At 44.3% G+C, this 19255-nt stretch overlaps 1 protein-coding gene across 3 annotated transcripts in view; it reads left to right on the top strand.

Moving 5' to 3' along the window:
• The first annotated feature begins 6783 nt into the window (after positions 1-6783).
• The window catches only part of SPOCK2 (SPARC (osteonectin), cwcv and kazal like domains proteoglycan 2), a 78001-nt gene continuing 65529 nt past the window's right edge, over positions 6784-19255 (top strand). For 2 of the 3 annotated variants that reach the window (XR_010068230.1, XM_063307500.1), the window contains exon 1: positions 6785-7175. Coding sequence is in view for 2 of the 3 variants with exons in the window: in XM_063307500.1 (XP_063163570.1) it covers positions 6990-7175 (186 nt within the window). In the remaining variant the exon portion in view is untranslated. Of the gene's footprint in view, positions 7176-19255 lie in introns of all 3 variants that reach the window. The other variant, XM_063307501.1, reaches the window with a different exon arrangement.

The following is a 19255-nucleotide window of genomic DNA, read 5'->3' on the forward strand; positions in this document are numbered from 1 at the left end:
GTTTATTTTAGTTTAATCTAACAAAAATCATCAAAATGCATTAAAACCACAAAAAACTGTGATGGGTATTTAAAACTATTCAGTTCTCATCTCTAAATCACAATGAAAAATACAGAAAATACAGAGGTGAGGTGAATGATAAGACAAGGAGTGAGAATCCTGGATCATTTTGAATCCTGCTATCTATCATCGTATCTGTTGTTTAAAGGGAAGTGATATGATGTGTCATCTTGCACACAGACAATAAATAAGATGGATGAAACAGCTTAGAACAGCCCTTATTTGATCAGATTACAGAGAGATCTGCTTTTAGCAGATCAAGCCTCTCTGTGTCTCACAGAGTAGTACAAATATGACCACTGGCTTAAAATAATAATAATAATAATAATAAAAATATGGCAAGGCTAAGTTTCCAGATGCACAAGCAAGTCAGAGGCTGTCAGAAAGTCTCTTGCTTCATTAAGCAAACCATTCCTAATTAAAACCAGGGCACAAAAAAGGAGATTGCAGGACACTAGAATTTATTATTTATATTCTCCTTTCCTTCAAAAGGGACACGGTGGCGCTGCAGGTTAAACCACTGAGCTGCTGAGCTTGCCGAATCTGCATGACGGGGTGAGCTCCCATTGCTAGTCCCAGCTCCTGCCAACCTAGCAGTTTGAAAACATGCAAATGTGAATTAATAGGTACCGCTTCGGCGGAGAGGTAACAGCATTCTGTTTAGTCATGCCGGCCACATGACCATGGAAGTGTCTACAGACAAACGCCGGCTCTTCGGCTTTGAAATGGAGATGAGCACCGCCCCCGAGAGTCGGACACGACTGGACTTAATGTCAAGGGAAACCTTTACCTTTACCTTTATTTCCTTCAATGTGTACAGAGTGGCCCATGGATGTATTGCTGCTGACTCACCCATTGCCTCTGCTCTCCAAAATACAATTCTAACAGGGGGTGTCTGCAGGGAGGGTGTCAAAAAAAGTCAAGATGGCAGCCACAACCATGTAATCAAAACCCGCCCCTTTTTTATGTGCATAGCATCTTAAAAAGGGGTAGGGGCTCAAATGCATGGTAGTGGCTGCCATCTTGACTTTTTGACCCCCTTCCTGCAGTGACCCTTGCAACAACTCTACAAGGTAGCATAGGCTGAGAAATAATGAGTGGCCAAACTTATCCAAGTGAACTTACTGTCTGAACTTTTTTTAATCCCACCTTTATTATTTTTACAAATAACTCATGGTGGGGAACATACCTAATACTCCTTCCTCCTCCTATTTTCCCACAGCAACCTCCCTGTGAGGTGAGTTGGGCTAAGGGAGAGTGGCTGGCCCAACATCACCCAGCCGGCTTTCATGCTTAAGGAGGGACTAGAACTCATGATCTCCTGGTTTCTAGCCCGGCGCCTTAACCACTAGACCAAACTGGCTCTCTAATTGAGACTATCTTCCTCCCTTGTCCTATCGCAGCCTTTAAATACATAACCTGGTCTTAATGCATGAATATTTGGAGGCAAGTCATACAAAAAAATTAAATGAGCATTAAGTATATGTGCATGGGATTGCAGTTCCTCTCTATTTTCTAAAAATCAAAAGCTTATCAGGCAAATTTCTCCCTCCTCCCTCCATCCCCCAGGAATTGATGTGTTGCATAGGAATAATTGCCACCTAGTTATTTAAATTGTACCTCTACATTTCAAGAGTTTGACAGAAGAAACCTTCAAGATGTCAAAAGCTGCAATGACAAAGGTTGGATCAATTTCAGACCCACTTCGGTTTCCTCCATTTCCAAGACTGGAAATAGCAGCATCGTCTACCATGGAAGTTATCCCACCAGAAGGGGTCACATAAAACCTAATCATGCCTCTTTTGCCAATGGAACAGATGGCTGTGCTTTTTGGTAAAAAAACATGGTGCCACACAGACATTGTCTGCAAACTTGTGGCCACGTGCGACTTAACTCATAAATCAGGCAGCCAAGGCTGAATCTACTCAGATACTAGTTCTGTGCTTCATTTATTAATTGTGTAGGTCACCTTGACTGATTTTGAAAACTAAGCAGGTTTGGCCCTGGTTGCTACTTATGTGGGCAGCTGACTAGACAGGAGGGCCAAAGAATTTTCCAGATGTGAAGACACTCTGGCTGAAGCATTCCCCCATTTCTTAAAGATCTTCCTGGGGAAAACACATTGTCAATGGAAGAGTCCTCACCTAGCTTCTTACCTGATTTTCAATGTGCCAGGCAATATTTTATTGCAGAGAAGGTCTTTTGGCAGAATGCTGGGAGCCATATTCCTTAAAAGTGGGTGGGGCCAGGAAAAATAGATGGGGCTGAGAGAAACATTAAATGTTTTCATTTAATTCGCATGTGTATTTGATTCTAATCAGATTTAAAATAATGAATAGGAGCATTTCATGATCTTCCTTTTCTCCTGGGTTAAAAATTGGGACCACACCCAAGGTTTCAAAGGCAGAGGTTTCTAAGCACTGGGGCCCAGGGTAATCTGCAGGGGGAAGGGGGTCAAAAAGATCAAGATGGCAGTCACAATAGCAACTGCCATCTTGACTATACTTGCTGCAGTCCCAGATTATAGACTTCCTGAGAGCATTGTTTTACTGGATTCAGCAGCTCTCCGGTTAGATTATTGTAATCCATTCTGATGGCGGTGTTTTTTCAGATCGTCAGAAATCAGAATTTCCTTTCCACATCATAATGCTGATTTTTGCTTCTGATGGAAAATGTGACAATCATGTCTCCAATCTTCAGGATGTAAATTATATGCTCAACAACGGAGCTATGATTTTCCTAAAGGAGTAATATTTTATTGTATTTTGGACTACAAATTCCTCAATCTTTAGCCAGCACAGCCAGTGGCCATGCTGGTCAAGAATTATGAGAATTGAAGAAAAAGGTACATAAGGAACCCCAGAGCAGAGAAAGCTGTTCGTAGCATGTATAAAACCCCCATTTTCCAACACTGGATTTCCTATAGTGTTCTTAGATTCTTTCTTGCTGGAGGCCTTGCTTCTGAAACTTATTGCACTGAGAAAAAGGGGGTGTAAGAGGAGGATCACACTGCAGAAATGGAACAGGATCCTATTGTGTAATGAAGTTGCTCTTGGCCAATTCCTTGAGGCTAGGTGCTAAAAGAGTATGATATGTAACAACAACCTCAATTAGCAATATAAAGGTTATATATGGATCTTGGAAAACCCATGGGAAAGAAAGAAATTAAGATACCACACTGAATATTGCAGGCCATATTTGCTTCCTATTCAAGGCAGTGGGCTAGTTATTAAGGGTTTTTTTTTTTAACGATGAAGATTTGGCAAGAGGACAATCAATACAACTGATAGGTGATGACTGGCATCTGGCATATAATTCTGAAACCTTTGGATTCCCATGGCTGGCAGTTTTTTAAAAATAATTTTTACCGAATAATTTTTTTAACAAAGTAAAAAACATAAAAGAAATTAAATAAAGAAAAATAGTAAATAGTGAAAAAATAGAAAAAGAAATAGAAAAGAAAAAGAAAAATGATAAAGAAGCGGCTTCCAATCTTCTTGTCAGCAGTTACAGATACATTTATTTTTTGCCCTCTCTCTTTAAAGTTGCATCATAATTTCCTTTTCTCCGCAAGCTTCCCTTTCTAACCTTCAGACCCACAAATCACAAGTTCGTTGTTTTCTTTTTTCAGCAAAAAGTCCGTAAGAGGTTTCCAGTCACTGATAAACGTAGCTGCTGATCTTTATCTAATCAAACAAGTTAATTTTGCCATCTCTGCTAGTTCTGTCATCTTCACCAACCATTCCTCCATTCTGGACATTTCAGAGCCTTTCCATGTTTGTGCATGTAACAGTCTTACAGCAGTAACCATCTATAAAAATAATCTTCCCTGGCTCTTTTCTACCTGGCTGTCCATTAATCGGAGCAAGAAAATTTGAAATGTTGATCTTCAAAAATTCTTTGTACCATTATATGTATTTGAACCTGGAAATTTCTGGCTTTTTTACAAGTCCACCAGGCATGATAAAATGGCCTTTCATGTTGTCAACATTTCCAACACATGTTTGAAGTACATTCTAGACAATTTTTCTGGAGTCATATACCAACGGTACATCATTTTATAAAAATTCTCTTTTAGGTTATAACATAATGTAAATTTCAATCCTTTTAACCACATGTTTTCCCACTGTTCCATCAGTATATTGTGTCCAAAGGTCTTAGCCCATTTTATCGTAGAGTCTTTCACTTGTTCTTCTTCCGTTCTGTATTTCAACAAAAGTTTATACATTTTAGCAATTACATGTTCATCAATGGTACATAATTGTCTTCTGCTGCTCAATTACAAATGCCATGGCTGGGAATTCTTAGAGCTTAGTTAGCACACCGAGAGGACAGCATGTTAGAGAAGGCACGGTCTGAGCTGACTTCAGTGTGACCTCAACAGTCAAGCTGTCACCGTCATACGTCATTTCTTCTCTTGTCCAGTACTGCAATTCCTTGATGTTTTTATAAACAATAAGTGTCCAAGATAGTGTATGGGATGCTCATGACTCAGGGGTGTCTGCAGTGGTGGTGGCGGCCTAAAAAAAGTCAAGATGGTGGCCACAATCATGTGATCAAAGCCTCATCCTTTTACATGTTTCATGGTGTAAGAAAGGGGTGGGGCATCAATTTCATGGTTGTTGCTTCCATATATGACCCTCCCCACCAACCCAGGTGAAGACCTCTGTCAATAATGGAAGAGTGTTTGAATGTGAAAACTTAGCATATTTGGTTCCTTTCTTATTTGAGCAAATGACTGTTTGGTTCTAGGCAAAGAAGAGTGTTAACGATACTGCCGTATTCTAGGGTGGCTGAAATGATTGCCATGTTGATTTTTTTTTTCCTCTGTGCAATTGTGGGGTAGACATATTGGAAAGGGCATATTCCTTTTCAAACTGACCATGAATCTAGGGAGGCCAAAGAATGATGATAGATTTATAACCTGCCTCTCCTCTAAAGAGGTTAAGACACCTGGAACACTCCTCCTTTACGATATCCCCAAATCAACCTGGCAAATTAAGTTAGACTGAGAGAGTGTGACTGGTCAAAGGCCACACAGTGAGTTTTGTAGCTGAGTAACCATTTTAACTAATTAACCACTAATCTCAGCAGCCTAACCATGATAGCAGTGTTTCTCAACCTTGGCAACTTTAAAATGTCTGGACTTCAACTCCCAGAAGTCTGGGAATTGAAATCCAGACACAGTTGCCAAGGTTAAGAAACATAGCATTACACTGTCTCTTTCTAAAATCCTGACGCTGGTGGAACCAGAGCTTTGCATTGCAAAGCTCAGAGTGAGTTCCTCTGAGTTTATGATTTATCCCTGCCTGCTTGAGAACCCCTAAATGTGTCAGTTAAATACAAACTACTACAGCAGCAGAAAAAAAAGAAGTTTGAAATTGTCTGGCTCTGACATTTATTGATTTATTTAGTACACCACCCAATTCCCAGCAATTTGGGGTGGTTCACAGAGTAAAAAGATAGAAAAATAACAATAAGACCAAAAAAAAAAAAAACCAATAAAGACAAAAGGAACAGAAGGTGGCAAAATGGAGAAGCAACAAGAGACATACCCACACAACTCAGAAAAGGCTTGAACCCCACCCCTGGGGGGGGGGCACCAGGATCTGGGGTAAACCTCATCCCAGACAAAGAACTGTTAGGTTCTCTACTGATTCTGTTCACCAGATGTTAACCATTCTAGAAAGATGAAAGATCAGCGTTCCAGCAGAACCCAGACACAGCTAAACGCTTTAAGTCCCATGAATGACTTTAGTAGGAAAGTTGAGCTGAGGCATAATTCTTGCTCACAGAAAACAAGGAAGTAACAATTCTTAATCTGGTCTAGACCATTGTCTGCCCCAGCTGGATCTCCATGTTAAAAGCAATCGTCTCTTAGTGCTAAGATCAAACAGACTCTAATGGCATTTTGATACCAGCAGATTATGGGGAATAATCTGACTGTAAACTGTGCTTGGATAAGAATCAGAAGAAGATCTATTAAGATGGTAGCAAAATCCAGCTGGTTTCAGTTTGAGGGATAGGCATTTGAGCAGAAACAGCTGTGTTTGAAACGTTTGGCAAATTCATTGTGGCGGTCTACTTGGAATCCTACAAATAAAATAAAAATTAACGTTGGGGGGGGGGAAGCTTTTAAAAAATTATGTGACTTTCCCTCTAGCTAGAAAGGGTTTTTCACACATTACATGCTTAGATGTACTTTAAGCTGTAGCATGGAAATGTGCCAAATCCCTGCATCACATCAGAGGTCCCTTAGATTCTATGTCAAGCTCAACCTTAGCTTTCTCTGAATGTGTCAGACGACCCCTAGCAACTTCCTCCAGAGCCATATGCCTATTGTCCCAGTGGCAAGGGCTCTGTATTATCCTGGAAGCTTGCAAACTGCTCATCTATTTCTGTACATCTTTCTGATCTTTCCGGACCAATATCGCAAGTCATGCAACAATCTGTAGGGTCAGTGATGCACCAAAGATTGGGGGGTGGGGGGGGGAGAGGGAGCGGGGGGAGGAGGAGGAAGATCCCAGCCGTCTTTTCCTGCTGCACTGTTGTAGCAAGGACGACCATCCGCGCGGGAACGGAACTGATGCTAGTCGCGTATCTTCGGGTCAGGCCGGTGCCTCGTTCCTCTCTTCCGTACCTTTCGCCTCCCCGGCCGCTTCTCCGCCGCCAGGGCGGGCTTCTTTTTTTAACAGGTATGATGATGTCAAACGTGATGCTGCTCCTCCAGTGACTTAAGCCAGCCTCTTTTGGCGCAGACTCCGTAATTCTCCCCGGTGCTCGCCGAGCTGGATTTCAGAGAAGCGCATCTGCAAAGCAGGTCACATTTCGACGGGGCTCCGAGCATCCTCTCTGCCGGAGTCAGGGGAGTAGAGCGGGCCGGAGCCAAGCGCTTTGCGGCGAACGAGGACCACCGCCATACTCCCACGATGAGAGCCCCAGGCTGCTGTCTGGTGCCGGTTCTGCTGGCCATCGCCTGGGCGGAAGGAGACGGCAAAGCGGCGAAAGAAGGCGACAGCCCCAGCAATTTTATGGAGGACGAGCAATGGCTGTCTTCCATCGCCCAGTACAGCGGCAAGATCAAACACTGGAACCGGTTCCGAGACGTGAGTCCTGTGCCGAGACCCCCCAGTTCCACCGCTCCGAGGACGGGAGGGTTGCAATGCTCCGCTCCGCAGAAGCATGGGCAAGGGGCGGTGGGGGGGGCGAGAGTTGCTGCTGGCTGCCGTTCGATTAGCAGCTTGCAACCACTGCTCCTTTCGCAGATGTAGTGGGCGGAAGGCGAAGGCGGAAGGAGCGGGCTCGCTGGCAGCGGCCGCCCGGCTGGCAGCTGCACTCTTGTCGTGCTTGGAGCCGCTGGAAGTTGCGCGCAGCGGCGCCGCAGGGCGCGGGCGCCTTCCCCGGCGGTGCAGCTGAAACGGGAAACGGGCGGCGGGAAAGGATGGGTGGGTTAGGAACTGGCCCCCGGTTTGCACCGCGAAGGAAAGCCTGGGGTGGGGGACAGCCTTATTTCTGATTAATTCGTTCGGCATCGTTTATTGGTATAACGATCGGGCGGAAAATGGGACGGGCAGGATCGCCGCTCAGCCGTGGCGCCCGGCGCAGTCGGGGCTGCGCGGCGCGCCTTGCCTTAAAAGCGAAACCTCGCCCGCTTGCAGAATGTGCGAAGGCTGCTCCGACCGACGACCTGGCAGCGGCCGCGTCGGTTTCGCCAGAGGGACCCGCCCTGCCAAGCGTCGACGAGCGGACGGGAGCAAACCGGGCATGGAAGGGCAGTCTGAGTGGCGCGTTCCCGCCGCCGAGACCTCCTCCCTGCCTCTCGGACTGACGTCTCCCCCCATCTCTCCTCCCCCCGTTTACCCTTCTGGGCATGGCATGCTTCGCCCACCTGGTACCCGCTAGCGAGGCCTGGGCTGCGGAGTCCTGCTGATGGGAGTGCGGACTGACTGACGTCTTGGAGGGCGCCAGGTTGGGGGACGCATGCCCTGGGAGGAACGGGGGCGAGGGTGGGGCGGGACGCAGAGAACAGAAGAGCTTCACGTGGGGGTGCCTTGGGCCGGGCGGCGCTCCCATTGCTGCAGTGGTGAAGAACTCCCCTTCTCCTTCTCCTTCTCCGGGCACCCCTAGGCGAGGGGTGCTACATTTAATAACCGAATAAACTTGTGGCAGCTTGGTTTTAGGGATCCCATTGCAGGAGAGGCTGCACTGAGTTTGTCAGGGTTTTCTCCTGAATTTGCTCAGATAGGATGGAAGGCTGGATCCCTCTGCTTGCTTCTGTCCAGCATTCTCACAGAGTCATCTCTCTAGCATAAAAGGACGTTCTTCTTTAAGTTCTTTGTTTAGTTTGCTGAACAGACAACGGAGGACTAAAAGGCTATTTGGCTCAGACTCATGCAATCATATTAATAATTCTCACTCCCCTCCCTGGTCTCTAATAGGATAGGATCTAGAATGAAATGAAAGAAGAACGAGTTCACAGAAGATCCTGTTTCCCCTGCTTTACAATTTAACTCTGGTTATGCTTTCTTGCCAATAAAACCATGAAATCCGTTACTTGTGAGACTGCCATCTTTTTAACTACTTTGTCTTTAGCAAAATCTGAATTTCCTCTGTTTGTAAATTTAGCCAATGAAATCTCGGCCACTCTTCTTCATGCCAGGCAAAAATTTTCCTACGTAATTTCTGAGTGCTGGATAGTAAAGGTATAGAAGCAATGAAAAATGAAGGGAGATCCCCATCTAAGCTGCTCTGAGCTCCTGGAGGAAAAAATTAATGAAGTTTGCCATTTTATTCATGGTCCTGTACATATACAGCAGATGGTTTAACATCTGCACCAATAGACAAAAACATGATAGTAATTCCTGTGGGCAGTAACTGAAGACCACTTATTATAAAAATGTTTTCCCTCAAAAGATTTTGGAAGCCCCACTCTGATTTTTAATCACGTTATGGTCAAATGTTGGATCACTCCCAGCCACAAATCAACATTCAGTGTATCCTTGTGAGCCTAGTGGGAAATCTAATTCATAAGGGAGAGAAGCAGCAAAACATTGTAGTGCGCCCGGTCCAGCCAGCCAGCCAGCCAACTGTGCCATCTTCAAGGATATTCCACTCTGTTACCCATTTTCTTTTCTCCTCCACCTCACCCAACACAGATGTCTCTGTCCATCACTAACTGCTGTTAGTCCAGATTGGTTTGCATTGGATCTCTTCACCCCCTTATTTTTTTTCCCATGCATTTTTTGTACTAGTGCAAACTTAGGGTTGCCCTGAGCTTGTTCTGTTGGCAATCCCCCATGGAATTTAGCAACTCTGTGTACAGAATCAGGACATGTCAGCTATTCCATTTCAATCATTCCCCCAAGAATGATGAAAGCTGTGAGCTTGAGCACATATTTTCCAGCATCATCCTGACATCTGGTTTGGTATATCTGAAAACTCATCCCGGAGATTAGACTATCTGCTCAGCTAATGGGGAGAAAGGCCTGGAAGCAGCTGTGGTTTCACCTAATGGCAGCTTCATCAGTAGGGAGAAGCAATTTGATTAAGCAGTAAAACTCAGAAAAGCTAGCTTTTGCCCCTGTGCCCATATCTGGAGAGCAGCTTCATTTTCACTCGCTGTCCCCTTCCCTCGATTTTTTAGCGAATGCCTTCATCAAGGGCGGGATGGCACCCAATCTAAGCAGCTTGACTCAGTATATACAGTACTCGTGGGTCTGTTTTCATGCAGCTACAGGTTTCCTGAGACATCTAAACAAATTCCCAACAGTCTCAGCCAGCCTGGCCACTGGAGAGGGTTGCTGGAGTAGGGAAGGGGCACTGGAGCCATTCACAAGTTTCCCACCTCCAGTGTAAAGTCCAAAAGACAGAGCTAGGATCCCCCTACCTCCAAGTTCAGGAGTTCTACTGCCTCAGAAACTGCAGCCATCAATTCCTACAATTTGTAATGTTGAGCTGCTTTACAAGATTATAGTTAGAAGTATTAGGAGGATCATGCTACGTATTATATATGTATATATGGTTGCATTAAAAGGCACCATAAATGGGGGATCTCTTTTTAATTCTTTCTTAAAAGGCCTTTTCTTTTTCATTTAGTGTTTTCAAGTCAATCTTGACTCTTGGGAACTGTCTGGGCTAGTCCCTGCAGTTTTCTTAGCAGCATTTTTTTTTTTTTTGGAAGTGCTTTGCCCTTGCCTTCTTCCTAGGGCTGAGAGAGAGGGACTGACTCAGAGTCAACCAGTTTGCTTTGGGTCTGACATGGGACTAGAACTCACTATCTCCCAGTTTCGGTAATGGGCAGAAGGAATGACCTTGAGGAACAGGAAGAACTGCAACCAAGACAACAGTCAGATAAAAGAAATCTGACTCCAGGACAGAAATGTAATTTGAGAGAGCGTCTCAGACAGGACCTTCCCTAGTTCTCACAAAGATAAAGGAAGGGAGGGGAGAAGCTTATTCAGACTTGCAAGACTTGTTACTGTAACCTTGTAATAAAAGTAGCATTTGCATTCATAACTGTGGTTTCCTAGTCTGGTCTACCTTGAAGGGCTGACAGTTTTTAGTCCGGTGCCTTAACCACTACATCAAAACTGGCTCTCTACAGTTTTTCTAATGCTCTCATGTGGACATCCCTCTATTCTGTAGCTCTTTTTGGATTCATTTTATATTTTCTATTCATTTCCAAGATGGGAATCAATCATCTGCACTTTGGATGTATTGCATCTCCCCACTTTTTTAAAATATGGCTTTAACTGAATCCGATGTCCTTGTAATCAACCATCTAATAATTTTAGTTATTTGTTTTTTAAATATACTATAAAGGACCACTAAGTAGTTTGTCTAGTATTATGGTAGGCTATGCTGGTCTATGACCAAAATAAAATTGATTGATTGATTATAAGCATAACTGTAGTAACAATATAAAATTACAAGGGAAGGAACATAAAAGCTATAATGAAACAATAAACACAATAATGACCCCCCCCCTTTTTTTTTTTTTAGGATCAGTATTTTAAATTTACCATCTTCGGGCAGAAAATCAAACATTCTGATTTGGTGCTAATACAAAACCAAAGTTGGCACTAATCATACCTTCCTTGGGAAGACATTTAAATCAGATTTTGCAATAGAGAAGGACCTGTGTAATATGTTTGTCCTACAAACAAAGTTTAGAGAAGAATGTCTCCAATGCATGTAGTAAAGTGATAGAGGACAGTTCATGCCATCAAATATTTTAATCCAGGCTGTAGGACTTCAAATGAGAACCAGCATCTTGAGAGCCAGTTTGGTCTAGCGCTTAAGGTGCTGGCCTAGAAACCAGGAGACGGAGAGTTCTAGTCCGGCCTTAGGCATGGAAGCCGGCTGGGTTTCCTTGGGCCAGTTCCTCTCTCTCAGCCCAACCCACCTCACAGGGTTGCTGTTGTGGGGAAAATAGGAGGAGGAAGGAGTATTAGGTATGTTTGCCGCCTTGAGCTATGTATAAAAATAATAAAGGTGGGATAAAAATAAAATAAAATAAATACATTGAGATAGGTGGTGTAGATAAGCATTAACATTTCTGAAGAAGGGATGTGACATCCCTCTTCTAGGATAGGGCATACAATCTGAGTCCCCAAGGCTGCCTGTAAGATGATAAATTTTGAATACCTCCAATTACCTCCAAAATTGCCACCAAAATACACAAGAGGAAAACTATTAAACATATTAAATGTAAATTAACAATATTAAACGCATTTTAATGCTAACTGAAATTAAACATATATTAAAGTAATTCAAATTTAGTTTTTGTCTGGGCCGCATCCACTTCATTCTTCTGGTGCTGTTTACATTTGGGGATGTGACCCTGGTTTGCCATTTAAAGGTCAAACGCAGTTTTCATCCTGAGAAAAGTAAGCTTGAAATGTTACAGCGGATCACAGCACCTTGCTGACCTTGAATGATCTTGAAAAAACAAAGCAGGGTTAATTCTGGCTAGGACTATGTTGTGGGACCACCATGACTGTAAGCTAGACCAGGAGCCTAAAAGAACATCCCCAGAAAAAGGCAGCAGCGAACCATTTCTTCATTTTTGGACAAGGGCAACATACACATCTCTATTCAGCCACTAAGAACTGAGCTTGACTCAGAAGAGTCTACCTTTGCCTATTCCGGACCTTGGTAGTACCACTTCTAGTTTCTGTATTATTATTACAAATTTATTGAAGACCGCAGAATAATCAAATCCTGGGAGAACTCTTAGTATGTGATGAACCACAGGTTAAGGAAAGAACATTTGTTAAAAGAAAGCCAATATTTTTGGGTTCAGCTATTGATATATTTACCAACAAAATATTGGAAGAAGCGTTCTGAATCAATTCTGAATTATATGGGTGCTTGAATCAATTAGTCTGGATGATTTTCCAGTATATCAGAGAATGCTCACATGTGCATGGCATACATAACACAAACAGGTATTTCCCTTCCAGGATGAGCAATGTTACTGCTGCTTTGGCATTAACTTTTTTCATTGTAAGACATGCTGTAATTCTTTTGTGCTTTGTCCATGTATTTTCCTTCCATCAAAGAAATGCAGAAGGAAAATGCTGTTTTTACCATCACTGCCATGTGTTTATCTTTGAGAAAGTAGACTATTTCAACCAAATGTGTCTTTGTGTAGGATTACAGCCATGGTGCCTGCTGGTATCAATGAAAACTAGCTGCAGGAATCTATGCTAGGTTTACATTTTGTGGTGAGAAGCTGCTGGTGAAAGTGTTACACGCAATTACTTCATGTGTGAAAAGTAGTCTTTTCAGTGCTAACATATAAAGCACCCTCAAGCTATGACAATTCCCTGGGATCTATTTAAGTAGAAATGAGAAAGGAAATGTTGACAGGTGGGCATAAGCAGAAGGTAAGAAGCAGAAATAATTTGGAGGATCCTCTAGTGTGTAAAGTGTGTAATGTTATGACCATTAGAAGATGTGATACTAGTGACTGGAACTGAGACAGCTTTGGGGTTTTGTAGTATTATGACAATCAAACAAACCATTCCCAAACATCACAAGAGTGTGCATGGGTGTGAGAAATCCATAAAGTACTGATATTCACATCCTACATTTAAGGAACTTCCCCACAGAAGAGATTTTAAGGGCACATCCACAACCTTCTGTTTTTGCTCTGTAAATCTTTAGAAAAGCACTTGTGCCTCCCTGCAAGGTTTTTAACCTTTTTTTTTTTTGCCCAGGAATAGATTGGCCTTTCAGTACCAGCTGCAAAAATGGCAACTCCAGTTCCTTGCCTTGCTCTATTTGTTTTGGCAGCAAGGCTACGTGGAACTGTATTTCAGGAGGGAGGGGAACACCTGAGGAGGCAGAGTAAGGGAGGATCTTCACCCAGTGGGGAACCCGCATTTCACAACTCCTGAAAAAAAAAGCACTATAGTAGTACCTTGCAAGGTTGCCTCTGGAGAAGCAGCTGAGCTACATGTTAGTTGGCTTGGTTTCTGAAGACGTCCGAAGGCCCTGCAGCACTGTAGGGACATGTGTGTGGCACTGATGCTGAATCTGTACAGCTCTTGAATATGGAAGGGGCCCAAGTTTCTGAGCAGTCTGCAGGGACAGATAGTTGTGCAATACAGAGAACTGGTGTGGTTGTAATCTTTGAGGACATTTTCTTCACTCCATTAAATGCTGCATCATCTTCATAGCAACGTGGGCACGCTCTTCCTTGTAATACTTCACTATTTTTTTCTTATTGTCAGTGGCTTCTTCACTTATTGTCAGTGGCTTCTTCATCTGAGGTGTGAAGATTTAGAATGGGATGTCAAGATTCAGAAACAGGACATTCCAGAAAGCTTCAGAATGTTCTGTTGTGCAGCAGGCCATGCCATTCCAAGGATGTCTCAGCAATTTCCCAGAAGTACAGCTTCTGAACCAGAAATGGTTCAAATGGTGATCCAGAGACACTCTGGATAAAACAGGCCTGTTTGGGGCCAGACCACCCCAAAAATATCTCCAATCACTTCCAGGTCTGAGGATTTATTTCCAGGAAGCCAGTATACCTTCTCCAGAACAGCACAGTCTCTGGAGAAGGTTGGCATGGTCCAGGGGAAGAAAGTTCTATTCCTGAAACTCTTGAGTTTTGCACATCCCTACTTCATCATGGTGCTGCACACTTTTTTTAGATTAAGTATTGTGACTCAGGACTGAGGAGTGGACCACCTTTTCAACTAGATGGTTAGAGATGACCGTTGAGAAACCAGGATCAAGAGAAGGCACATGTACAGTGTGCATATAAAACCAGCTCTTTCTTGTCTGCTTTAAGGTAAGAAATAGGACTTCCCCCACGTAGCAATGTTCACTCTGGCCACATGGGAGTTACGAGGCAGAACTAGAGTTACTAATCTCTCTTCTTTCTTTGCAGATTCTTTAGTTGCTTTCCTCGTCTCCTATCTTCTAGCCATTGGAACCAGTAGAGAGAACCATGAAATCCCTGCCTCTCTATTTTTCACCTTTCAGAAAGGTCACCTGAAAGACAGACTTCATGCAACTCTGAAACTGACAGACTTGCCTGAAGTGGACGATTTTACCCAGAGAAAGTTACCACACACATCTCTGGCTGTAATATTGCACTGTGTATGGTTAACAGGCATAATAATCCTGCTGAAAGGGCCTTTGGATAAACTCAACATCCTGACATATTCAGCCTGGCAGATGGAAGTGTGTGGGGTGGTCTGGACCTTTTCACTCTGTTAAAAAGAAAAAGATCTGTTCCTTTGTTCTGATGCTGCCCATCCCTACCATGACTTCTTTTGACTCTTTCCAGTCTTAGAGTGTCCTGATGTTAGAAAAAGCCAGCCTGGGAGGAAGAGGAAAGCGTCACCCAATGTTTTCAACCTTCTGAAGCTGAAGGTGTTCTTCTGACCTCTGACAAGAACATTCAAAACATACAAAGGCTCCTGGGACACTGTTTCAGCAGCTGTAGTATTGCAGCTGCAAATGTTCTTCTCCAAGGAGATTTGCCTGCTGCATCTTTGTATGAATAACTGCCCTGGAATATAGAAAGCTGCCTCATATTGAGCCAGACCAGTAATCCATCAAACTCTGTGGTGCTTCTACATCAGCAGTGCAGGTTTTGAAGCAGGTAATTGAATCTGGGATCTGCTGTTAGGAAGCATGCTCAGAATGAATGAGTCATGCAAACTCAAGAGAAGGCAGGTAACAGTTATTCTTTCACACTCTGGATGTAACTTATTTTGGTCACAAGGACAAAGTGTGAATCTTTAATACTAATTAAGGAAAAGTATCCCATATCTCAAGAGCCTCATGTGGCGCAGAGTGGTAGGCGGCAGTATTGCAACCGAAAACTCTCCCCGCGACCTGAGTTCAATCCCAGAGGAAGCTGGATTCTCTCTTGGGTAGCCGGCTCAGGCTGACTCAGCCTTCCATCCTTCCGAGGTCGGTAAAATGAGCACCCAGCTTGCTGGGGAAGGTGACGACTGGGGAAGGCAATGGCAAACCACCCCACTATAGTCTGCCAAGGAAACATCGCAAAGGGTCAGGGGGTGCACAGGGGACCTTTCACTTCACATCCCATATCTCAGACTTTGTGGAAGCCCAATGTAACGATTGCCTAAACCCAAATACTCAGTCTCACAAGCTCGGGCTTAAAGATAACTTTTTAGTTTAACTTTAACAGTCAGTGTGGGGAAGTTTCCACTCACCGAATCATGGTTACGCCCAGTTTCTTCCACCTGCCCTAGGGCGCCCTTCAGGGCAGGTGGTAGGCTTTTCCCGCCGGCTGCTCGAATTGCAACTCTTCCTCCTCTTCACCGAAGGGAAGGTCTGGGGGGTCCAGTTCCGCGAGGGCTGCCTTCAGTTTTCGTGGTGGAGCAGGAGCAGGCGTCTTTACCGTGGGTTTCGTCTGTCGTTCCTCTGGACGGCGTCTTGGGCACGAAGTGGCTCGATGTCCTTCTTTCCCACATTGGAGGCACTGACCCTTGGAGAACCGTTGCTCCCTCTCTTCTTCCCAGGTTTTTGGTTTAGGGCGGCTGGCAAGTCCAGATGTGCGAGCTCCTCTAGCCAGACGCGTTTGTCTAAGCTCTTTGGTATGGGCATAGGTTCGTAGGGCATTTTCTGCGCTTCCCGCCAACTGAATCCACCCATATAGCGTTTTAGGATCATCTCTACCCAGAGCCCATCGAAGGATTTCGGGTTCAAGCCCCTGCTTGAACAATTCGATGATTGTTGGCTCAGACCAGTCTTCCACTTTTCCTGCCAAAGCTTTAAACTCCAACGCATATTTGGCAACTGGGAGGGACCCTTGGTAAAGTTTCCGCAGGTCATTTTTGGCCGTTTCTTGAGCTAAGGGGTCTTCGAAATGCTCTTTAAGTGCCCACAAAAAGTCATCGAAGTCCTCTAACTCAGTTGCCTCAGCTTGGCATAGTTGCACATACCAATCCGCTGCCTTTCCTCTCAGCTTGTTAGCAATGAAATTGACCTTGCCATGTTCAGACCGAAAATTTCGACCCCAATCTTCTATGTAGTGCTTGGCATTAGTAATAAAGAAGGAGAGCGTGGTGGGATCCCCATCGAACTTCACTCCAAATGGTGGGAAGGATCTTGCCGGCTCAGCTGGCTGTGGCGGTGCCGCTAATGTCAGCGTGCGCCGAGCCCCCATGGGTGGTCGATCCCTAGGAGGTCTTGCCTCTCGCTCCCCCCCTTGACGGGCTGATCGAGTCTTGCTTCTCCCCCGGGTCACCATGGTACTATGCCTGGGGTACTGTGACGGCTCTTCCTCCCAATCCTCCGGGGTGGGCTCTGCCTCTCCGGGTAGATCCTCTTTGGGTAGATCCTTGAGGATCGTCACAATTAAATCCATTTTATCTTCTAATGCCCTCATACGGGCCGGAGTGACCGGCTCCTCCGAGGGTTGGTTGGTTACCACCACCCTCGGTGACAAGGGGACTTCGTGCTCCCAGGTCAATTGTGGAGACCCCCTCCCCTGCGCTCTTTCCATGACAGTTCTATGTTCACTCCTGAGACTCTCCTGCATGGATATCAGCAGCTCGTCCAATTGGATATCTCGCAACTCTCGACGGGCTGCTCTTTGCGCTCTCGAAGTTAGCACTGGCCGGCTTTTGACCGCCTCCCGCTCTTCTTCGCTTCCCTCACTTGCGCGAAGTTGAGGTTGAGGTTCTGTCATCGCTAGCGTTCCCTCTTATCCAATGATTGGATGGGGCTAGCGGAAAATGGATAGAATGATTCTCAGCTTTATGTAACGATTGCCTAAACCCAAATACTCAGTCTCACAAGCTCGGGCTTAAAGATAACTGATTTATTAAAGGAATAGTATGCAAATACAGAGAAAGCTGAGAATGAGCAAAAGCGCGCCAAATACAAACTTAAAAGCCTTGCTTGTGGGCCGGTCCCGCCCCATCTCCCGTCAGGACGCTCCCCCTCCCAGGTGCTGAAAGCCGTTAGACGCGCCTGGGAAAGTAACCTTGAACAGGAGCGCAAACCCAAACATGCATTCCAAGCCCTCAAAACAAGGGAGGGCGAAAGAATGGAAAAACCCCGGGTGAAGGGATACGGAACAGAGAATGACATGTGAAACGTTACAATGTTAACCAGACATTAGAATGAGAACATGACACCCAAAGGCAGAACTAGAGTAGATAATAATTTTTGTGGCTATTTTTAGATCAAGTGTGGGGAGCCTGGGGCCGTCATGATGTCACTGGATTTCTTTTCTGGTTCAGATGCAGCAATATTTAGTCGGCTTGTTGTCCTCTGAACAACCCCCATCAAGTTCAAGCTATGCTAAAGGCAGCTTCACTTGAGTACTGGACTTCAGTGCTCCAGCGGCATTCCCAAGTGTGACTAAGCTTAAGGTCAGTTTTAGGCCTGTTGAACAGAGTTTACTTGAGGTTAAAAGGAGACAGCCATGCAAAGCTTTCCTATATCAACAGTACCTATGATCCTGATGCAGTCAGTAATAGGGATTTGTGAGGTTTCTGTCTCCTGTCCCCATGTTTCCTTCCTGGCCCTAGACATACCATTCCTGATTCTCTGACTAGGCAGAGCCAGTGCAGCCAGCTTGGTTAACTGCAGTTTTCACTGTTGAAAATGACTAGTTGGATGCCATTGAGTCAAGTCATACCCTTGGCATTCTATGGACAAATGCCTGTCATCTCAGTCTGTCTCCAGTGATGACTCCTAGCTCTCCCAAGAACTTTCCATTCATGTCTTTGATTCTGTCCATCTACCATGTCATTGTCTTCCCCTTTTACCTTCCTCACCTTTCCAAGTGCAGCCATTTTTTTCTAGTACTTCACCCACTCACATGTCATGCCCAAAGTATGCACTTTTCTGCTTGTTGAGCATGGTCTGAAGGGAGAAGTCATCCTTTATTTTTGATCAGAACTGATTGCTTAGTTCTTCTCCCCGATACACTTGGTGACTGTCTCCAAATCCACAAACTGAAAGGGTCTCTCTTCTGTCTCTTGCTCTTAGTATCCAACTTTCACAGCCAAACATTACCACTGATAAAAATATTGCTTTAACTATTCTGTCTTTGTTGTCATAGAAATATCTGTATCCTTCCTGGTCCTGTCTTAAGTTTGTCATTGCCTTCCTCTGCTGGATTTATCTCTTTCCTCCTCCAACCCACCTTCCTTCTATCTAATCTTGAGCCCAAGAAAACAAAGCTACAGTATGCGTTTCCTTCACTTCTCATGTCAACTATAATTTCACCAAGTTGACATCCCTTTATCTTTGGAATAGTCAATATCAACACAAGTTTTCCACTTTCTGTGTTTACTGTCAATGTGGAAACAAATCAGGAAAGAACGCTCTTTTTTCCAAAGGATTTCAGAGAGACATCCTCAGCTCTCTTTCCCCTTCTCGACCAGATTGGATGCTGAGCCACCAGATCAATTTTTCCTAGCCAACTCCTAGGAGTTCTCAGTCAGCATTTCTAAAGGATGTTATGCTGGGGAAGGTTGCCGCAGAATGAATAATGAAAAAATGAAAAGTTGCTGCATAATAAAGGAAAAAAATAGTAGTGAATAAGTATTTGGCCAAAGAAACCCTGAAACTTAGGGTTTGCTTGTCCATGTCCTAGTTTGTATCTCTATTTTTTCCTCCTAGATAGACATTTTATCCTCCTGTATTTGATAGTTGGGGTTTTATTTCTTTTTCCTAATGCTTAATATAC

The sequence above is a fragment of the Candoia aspera genome, chromosome 6 (assembly GCF_035149785.1).
Source record: "Candoia aspera isolate rCanAsp1 chromosome 6, rCanAsp1.hap2, whole genome shotgun sequence".
Classification (NCBI taxonomy): Eukaryota; Metazoa; Chordata; class Lepidosauria; order Squamata; family Boidae; genus Candoia; species Candoia aspera.